The following is a 9,232-nucleotide window of genomic DNA, read 5'->3' on the forward strand; positions in this document are numbered from 1 at the left end:
AATCAAGAGCAATTGGAGCAAAAATAATTTAGACCTTCTTGCATGATAAAATAATGTGAAGAAAATAATTCATAAATAATGTTTCACATGTATCGTGTAAGTGTCCTTATTGTAAAATCTTGAACAAAAATGGGCCACCACACAAAACGGTCTAGTCAAATTGAAAAACAATAAAAAACAATGCAAAAATATTTTATTTATATATATATATATATACATATATATACATATATACATATATACATATACACACACACACCAAAATGCCTCTGACCCTCCATTGCCCAGTAACAAGAACCACACAGCTCATTCTTGGTATTCTTCAAAAATTTTATTGAACAAATGTATTTAAATTCTCATCATTGTCGGTGGTACAGTACCATTGTTGGATCTCATCATCTCATATATGCACCTTTGATTATATACATACAGTGGAGACAAGAATTAAATAACAATGCTCAATAACATTCAGATATATAAAAGCTGAGACCACCATCAACACTTCCATTGGTAAACACATGTACTAACAGAATCAGATGTTTGGTAGGTTTTTTATTACTACAACCCATGTGACAGTGTATTTGGTTATTAACAGTGAAAGCCAGCTTGCCATAATAAATAATTGTTCAGCATCCAGATTTTTGTACGGGTAATGATGTAAAGTAGGGCAAACATTTAATTTTTAATGTTATATTTTAGTGTCTGAATCACATGTCCCATAAAGGCTCCTCATATTATCACAAAAACACAAAAAAGTTTCTATTGATCTGTAGGGGCTATAATGTAAGTGTGTTTGAATCATTCATCAGTCCTGGTGTGTTCACAGACATATACTGGGACGTACTGATTGTGATCCATTGTAAAGAGCATGAAAATAAATGGAACTTTAATGGGTGCAGTGCCGACCTGAAGCCAGCAGTATGGGTACAAAGTGGCACATTTGGTTACACTAAAACATTCAAACTCTACTAATATCTCCTCTATTGCAACAGTTCTCCAAATAGAACAGGGAAACTGCCATCACAATCCTAGATTGTGAAAAGATAGACAAGACGGGCTTTGATGGCATAAAAGTAGAGAAATCATGTAGATGATCAATGAAAAAACAGGAGGTAAAGGCAAGAGTAACTGGTCACTTTGTGAAATCATTTGTGATTATTCACTCTATAGAGATCTGAAAAATCTACAGCTCAGAAAAGGGTATTTTAGTATCTTTTAAAAACAAAAAAAATAAAACATGGCTGAAACAGGACAAGAGACATCAGGGTAAGGTCCAAAGAGGCTATGTCCTCTTAAAGTGTCCCCGTCCTGCTGAGTGGATTAAGAGCAATGGTGTAACTTAAATGTGTGCTGTAGAAGATGGACATTATGTATGACATCATGAAAGCGCCACTCCCACAAGGCCCTGTAGGCGTCTATTGTAGTGGATCTAGTCACCACCCCCAAAAAAGAGGCAAATTAGTGCAGGGATGTGGCTGCAAGTTCACACAGTGCTTGATTTCCATGGACTTTATGGACCAAGCACAGATTCTGTGAGTCTCCACTGGAGGGCACTAGATACAATTTGTGTGTGAAAAACAAAACCTAGGAGAGGACACGTTCCCCTTCACTGAAGCAGGGTCCAAGGCTAAGGCTTGTTAAGACGGGAGTGACTTAAGAATTGTGTCAGATCCAGTGTAGACAAAGGAGGGGTTTATCACAGCAGCGCTTTCACCAGGTACAGCTTCTCCCCATGTTCACTGGTGAAAATGGGGGCTTTCTTGTAATGCTCTACTAGTTCGTCCATAGAGTTGAACCTGCGCTGGCCAATACAATACACCCCTTCAGATTGCTGCACTTTGAAGTGCTTGTTCTTGCCAGCCGCTTTCAGGGAGATGGAGAAATCACTAGGCTGCAACAGATACACAAGACAATAGGTTAGAGGCACGCAATTCCACCAACAGAGGGCAGTGTGTACTAAGCCCTCAATTATTTATCTCACTGCACTAAAGAGTTAACCTTGCTTTATTAATTTCATATGTCTATGCCAAGTAACACTAAAAGGACAAAGTTCCTAATATATGTAGTATATGGGACATGATAGTGTGTATAGTAGGTAAAAAGCTTGTAAAACTAAAATTATTAAAAGTGGATTTCTAGTGTTTATTGTCAATTTCTATCAAAATCATATTAAGTGAAAGTGTTTACATTGATTGAATGTCAAATTTCAGTGTGTTGAGATCCTGACTCACCGATGACTCACTGTCCCGTATGAGGAAGTCTCCCTCCTCCCCCCTCTCATTGAGGATGCACTCTGCCTGGTGCCTGGTGACAGCCCCATAGTACCAGTCCCTCCCGGCAAACTTCCCTGAGCGTGCCGGGGCTATGTGGCGGTTGGGGGAGCCCGAGGTGGAGGAGGAGAGCGCAGGCCGCTCTTCCAGCACCATCACATAGTTCTTAGGCACTAGCCCCACCAGCCCTCGTGAGTTCTTACACCTCCACCACTCAGGGTCGTTCTCCGGCTTCTCCACCACCTCCATCACTTCTCCTTTCTCAAAGTTCAGCTCCTCCTCTGTCACAGAGCTGAAGGGGTAGAGTGTTTGGACTAGGTGCAGAACACGACCTCCTGCTCGCCCGTTGGCCAATAATGTCCCTTGAGAGCTGAGGTATCCCCGAGAGGTGTCCCCCTCCCCTCCGTCCTCAGCTCCCCCCGACTCCTCTTGGACATAGTTAGAAGGAAACCAGCCCACACGGCCGCCCTGGCTGCCCCTCCACCAGCCATCACTGCACTTCTCCATCACCACCACACGGGAGCCCTTGACCAGGGTCAGCTCGTCATCACGCTCTGCAGTGTAGGCAAACTTGACTATGGCGGGGATGTTGAGATCATAGATTCTCTCAGCGGCTCCGCCCCCTCCACCACTGCCATTTGAGGGATACTCGGCATCAGAGCTCGGCGTTGGAGAAGTGTCTCTAGCACTGGTCTTCCTTTTTGTTTTCCCCAAACCTACAGAACAAAACAAATGCCTTCAGACATTGCTGATTGTTGGTTATTTGCCTGTTAAATGAGATGCAAAACATATAAACCACCTGTGATGGACTGAATCATGGTCACAAGGAAAACTAACAAGAAAGTAAGGACAAGAGGTTAAGATGAGCCAGAATTGTGCAAAAATAAATCAGGAAAGAAGAAACTCCTTTGGGAGCAGAATGCAGCCAGGTCAGCATAAAAACTAATTGAGGTCAAAAACTGAACTTTCAGGCCATCAAAACAAGAACAAAAAGAATAACACACACAATTTGGAATAACACAGTGGGATGATATATGGTACAATCCCTGAAAAGCATGAATTCACAAGCATAATCATTTATCAAAATGAGCAGTATAACCACCAAATAAAATATGTAACTGCCTGTAAAATCAACGAGATGACTGAACTACAAAAGACTTTAAAAATACAACTAAGATTATTAAGGCACTAGAATGGACCTATGCTGTCCACACTACAGCTCATCACACAGGTGAAAATGTGCACAGATGGAGTAGACCGGCCCATGAAAAGCCGAGTCGTGGGTTTAATAATGAAAGATTATCAGGATCAAAGTCTTCGTCTCCTGTCTAGGTCATTCACATGATCACATTAATACAATTCAATTACATCGTCACAGCCCCAAGTTTTAGTCAATCCCGATAACAGTAGATCTGTGTCAAAATCATAATTGGGTTGCCCGCGCTTTGAACCTCAACTGGGACCACTGGCACAGCATATGCCACGTGCGCAGAGCCTATAAATGTAGTGAAGATTGCAAGTAGGTCTTTGTTGACAGCTAATCAGCCAGTTGGTGTCAGGGAACTGCTGAAATGCCACAGAAATGTCACAGCTCAACAGAACATTTACATTGTTTGGTACAATAGCAGGGTTCAGCTGGAGTACCATGAAACTGGCTGGCAGTGGTGAGAGGAAAGAACTGTGAAATAGACATGGCTCCCTTGGCAACTGTTTCTCTCGCACTGCACATCACAGGACACTGCTGACAAAGGAAGGATGGGACGAGAATAACAAGTATATCATGTGTATAGAGGCACATCTAATAGCGAGGTGCAGGGGTGTCCAAGCTAAAGACAGGTTAGGTCTTGTTCTAAAAGGTAGTCCCAACTGAGGAATAATATCTAAAACACGATGTGGAGATGTATTGACTTTCCCTTAAGCACGTTTTGATGCACAAACACACCTTCGACTCATTTCCACTTCAAGGCACCTGGCGAGAACAGTACCTCTCCTCCCACACGTGCACTCCCCCAGCGCCTCTTCATCTAGTGAAAGAGCCCTAGGATGCAGGCTGAGCTGATGAAAGCGCCTATGACTCCACGTTGTAGCATATTACTTCACTCTACTGTCCAGCCCACATATGGTACAAAATGTTAGTCATAGAGAGAAAAATAAAGCTGAAGACTACTCCCTGATGACTACTCCCTGTTACCTCACCTGGACAAGCTACCTCCATTGCCCTTAAACTCAGCCCACTATTCAACAAAATGATTATATTATCATTATATACATCAGTCATAATTGTATTGTATTGTTACAAACTGGAACTGTTGTAATTTGAAGGCCCTATATTTTGCAAAATTAACTCTTGTGGGCTTTTTGCCATGTTAGAATGCTGTCACCTCATCAAAAACATACCTGGAGTTGTTTTGTTTCAGTCACACATGTTTGAGTAACCTTTTATTATTCATCTGTCAGCATCTCTTAAGCTCAAAATGCTTAGTCCCTTCTGATGTTGTGAAGCAGCAGTTTTCAACTTAACAATTACCTTTTACATTTTGTTTAGTAGAGATTGGAAATTCCATACCTGAAATCATCCAAATTAGTCTAGTGAAGGTGTACAGAGCTTAAAAACACAGTGAAAAACTTCCTGTATTACCACATGACATGATCACAAGGTGGAACAGTCTGTTTTTTGTTTGAGAGAAGAACTCGGTCTACATATGAGGATACAACATTACAACATAGATCAGAAAATAGAATAATATGGGCCCTTTAAGTCCCCAGGATGTCAGGAAAAGATGGCATGAAAATGTTACACATAATCTTCTAACAGATACAGTACCAGTATTTGATTTATTTTTACCTGATCACTTTTTTTTAAACTAACTATGCTCCCATGATACTCAAAAATAATAATGAATGTGCAAGTAATGATAATAACTAATGTGTTATTTGTAGCATAAGACATGTTTGTACAGTTCGGATAGAAGGGAAAATATGAAAGAATTTTGATCCAAGCGACTCGAGTCCAATAAGGAGTTTTGTGACTTTGCCCAAACCACAATAAAATTCTCCGAACACGTTTTCTTGGTATGAGGTGCACAGGGCGTCAATGTGAGAGGATTTTGGGAGTCCTTTTAAGCTCTTACTCAGCAACTTTTGTCCTGCAAACCACATGTGGAGCCGAAAGTTACATAAAGTAATCTCACTTTATTTACACAAGAAAGAAGTACTAAAAATAATTTTAAAAGATTATAATGTCACTAGAATATCTATTTAAAAAGGCCCAAATTACACTATTTTTTGATCCATTATGTTTGTTACAAACATACCTGAAGTTGCATTTTGTTTCATTTACACATGTTTAACACATAAACCCTGCATATTTAGGCTGAGTTCTTCTCTCAAACAGAAAACCCTCTGTTCCATGTCATGAGGTAAAGCAGAAAGTGCTCCACTTTGTTTGTAAACTGCATACACTTTCACAAGAATCAATTGGGTAATTTTAACCCTGGAATTGCTCATTTCTATAAAACAAAGGACCGTAACTTGTAACCATTAACTTGAAAACTACAGCATCATGACATCAGAAGGTGGAACAGTACATTATGGCCGTTGGAGATGTAGACAGACTAATAATAAAGGGTTAATCAAACATGTGAATGAAACAAACAGAACTCCAGATATGTTTTTGACGAGGTAACAACATTTTAACATGGCTTAAAGCTCAGAAGTCAATATAGGAGCTTTAAAATTAAACAGCTAGTATTTCAAGACAAACATGTATGAATGGGGTTGAGCAGTTACTTGTCTATCTGCCATTACAGTTTAAGAGAAAAGTGGAGCATGAAGCAACGGGCGGCCATTTACAATTCAATTCTGCCTGGTTGAATGTGTATGATACAAGCCAATGAAAATTAAATGAGAGTGGGATGACCGTGATCACAGCGTGCGTCCAAATCGCAGACCTGGCTTAGTCAAATATTGTATTCTGTAAATGGAGATGAAGTAAAAATGATGGAGGTCGATTACATTTTAGGCTGTTCACTTATGCAAGTAGCTAAGCCATGATATACTTTATCAACTTAATGTTCAACAAATGAATGCTGGAACAATATAGTTTGGGGCTCAATATTTATCGTGGGTACAATTTATTTTCAATAATGGAGAGATTTTTGCCATTTTTATGTAATAACGTAAAATTTGAGCTGTAGAGGGTTGAATAAATAACTTCTGCTGTTAATTATTAGTTCATTCTGATATTTATTTGTTGCAGCTCATGCCTTTAATGATACTTTGATGACCTTTTTAAAAACTGGTTTACTGGGATTATCCAAATTTGTGTCAGTAGCATTAAGTAGGTTCAATATTATCATTTATCGCAATAGCTAGCTCACTGTATCTCAAAGCAGTCAAATTTTTTTTAAATATTAGGGGTGTAACGATATCCAAGTCTCACGATACGATACTGTCACAGCATATTTAGCTCATGATTAGGGATGTAACAATAACCAAATCTCTCTGTACGATGTTTTCACGATATACATCTCATGGTATGATATTTATTGCAAAATTTTGTGGAGGCAAACAAAACTTTTAATATGCTACTTTTTCCTCTTAAAATGCCTTGACAAGATTTAATCCAAAGAAGTAAGACTTAAAAGTGCTTAGAACTGTTATTTCTTCTTGTAGTCTGCACTGAAATGGAGCAAAGGATCATGGTCTATGTAGTTCCCACTGTCTTTTTTATTGCTGCACCACAACTCTTAATTTAAGCAAAGAGACTTGTAATTCGATATATATTGTGATGGCCCACAATAGTATTTTGAGAATTTTGACGATACAATATCACGATATTTCGGTTATTGTTACATTGCTATAAAATAAGAAAACATAAAATAAGCAACCTATTAAAATTCTGATCAATTCAAATCAATCAATCAATTCAAAGACAACTCAATTATTTTTATATGTAGCTTTGTTGCAATATTTATAATGCCTCAACGTTAGCATTAGCATTAGCATTGAGACACAAACACGTCGCTTTCTAAAAAGGGAAGTGCCCTCCACTCAAGTACTCACATTATTTGTGTACTTTTTAACATGTTGTCAGTTACATCCACCCACTATTTGCTGTCCAATGCCTGATCTTAAAACATTTATAAATTTTACCACCACTCATCAAAAACCCCAAACAGTTGGACAGGAAGTAGTGACGCTAACAGTGTGGTTGCTAGGCGATGTTGTGCACACAGAGCCTATATATCGTGCTTCAAAATGTGTTATCGTGACAGGCCTACAAGGAGCTGACTGCCTTATTTATGACCTCAGCGATGGCTCATCACCTCATCACCAGACTTTTCCCGCCGATTAGATTTACTCAAGGCTTTTAACACGGAGGCAGTCCTGGAAGCTCACTACTTAAAGTGAAATGGAACGAGGCCATAATGTTACAGTCAATAGGTAATATAGATGGGCAGAGGCAGTGAATCCATTATGCCAGCGGTACCATTACGAGGCTGATTCTCCACTAATCAATCAAGCCCCATGTCAAAGAGGTGAACTACAGTGAGGGGCTGATGGAAACACGTGGGACACTGTGTGGAGAAGGCCTGCATGATACGAGGAAAATGCTATATTGATTGTGCAAATGCAACTGTTTTGAATTGAGATCATTCTTTTTTTACTTTGACAGAGTAAGAAGTCTGTGTAATCCCTTAATCATCTAGGTAGGTTCCATTGCAAAAATTCAGTTATTGTGTCAAAGCAAAAGTACAGGTACAGATATGGTGATGGCATCTGAACCAATCTGTGCCCGCTGTAGTATTTAAAAGCACTGCCAGTGTGGGTAATGTCTGCAATCTTTGCCTCATTACCAGGCAGCAAAGAGGGGTGTGGGAAAAAGTTATATATGGGTACAATAAAACAGCTCTGGAGCCCCACAATACAAGTACGCACCAGTAGAGGCACCAGGAATATAGAATTTTGGATGGGCCATAACAAAACAGGCTGCTCTTGTGTTTCGAACACTCCGCGTGCAGACCAATGTCTATCTCATGCACTCCCCATCCCACACCAGACCCGCTGAGCGCTGCTCTCCCCCTGGCCGCTCCCGCTCCCGTGCCTTTCATCTGAGGTAAAAATGTGGGGGGGCCGTTTTTGGTCCCAGTCCTCCCCTGCGAACATGTTAAGAATATATTTAGCATTTATATTTACCACCTAATACCTTTCCAGACAAAAAAAGTCTTGAGCTTGTTACATTTAGATTTTCAGTGAACTAGTTTGATATTTACGATTCTGGCAATTCAGTGAACATGCCACTCCACACCCTCAGTCAGCTTCGCTCCATCCAATATTCAGGCATGGCACACCTCTTGTTTAGAGCTCCATGCCCCACACTTGCGCTACTGGTAAAATTGGGGGCAAAACCGGGCCTTAACTCTTGTGAGTTTTAAGCTATGTTACAATGTTGCTACCTCATTAAAAACATAACCGGAGTTATGTTTTGCTTCATTCACACATCTTAACACTGCATTATTACACTGTGTGCATCTCCGAAGCTCAAAATGATCTGTTCCACCTTGTGATGTCATGAAGAGGTAATTTTCATGTTAACAGCTCCTTTTACCTTTTGTTCAGTTCAAGATTCAGATGGAAAACTTTGTATGGTTCTGTTTTGCCGTTTTGTTTTTGTGATATGGATTTTTTGTTTGTCAATACTTCAATATTTATATTTTAGCAATCTTGTGTGGCGCTCCAGTGTGAACAACAACAGCCGAGAAAGCTGGAGAGCTCTGCACAGGACCCAGGGCTGTCAGCATATTACACCATGGATGTGTTCACACTGGAGGCAATACTGGTCAGATCACATTTGCTCATTTCAAAGTGAAGAGGGCACGAAGCATAAGAGGCAGCCTTTTCACATTGCAGGCCTCTTTGCTTTTGCCTCACTTGGTAGAACAAATCATGACAACAGATGA

The 9,232-nt window shown here is 40.0% G+C and overlaps 1 protein-coding gene across 1 annotated transcript in view; it reads right to left on the reverse strand.

Annotated features, from left to right (window-relative positions):
• Positions 1 to 309: 309 nt before the first annotated feature.
• The window catches only part of nck2a (NCK adaptor protein 2a), a 13,698-nt gene continuing 4,775 nt past the window's right edge, over positions 310 to 9,232 (reverse strand). Inside the window, 2 exon segments of the mRNA XM_055156053.1 lie at positions 310 to 1,891; positions 2,232 to 3,018. Coding sequence (XP_055012028.1) covers positions 1,697 to 1,891; positions 2,232 to 3,018 — 982 coding nt within the window. The 3' untranslated portion in view covers positions 310 to 1,696.

The sequence above is a fragment of the Boleophthalmus pectinirostris genome, unplaced genomic scaffold (assembly GCF_026225935.1).
Source record: "Boleophthalmus pectinirostris isolate CB_2022bp ecotype Guang Dong unplaced genomic scaffold, ASM2622593v1 HiC_scaffold_1, whole genome shotgun sequence".
Taxonomy (NCBI): domain Eukaryota; kingdom Metazoa; phylum Chordata; class Actinopteri; order Gobiiformes; family Gobiidae; genus Boleophthalmus; species Boleophthalmus pectinirostris.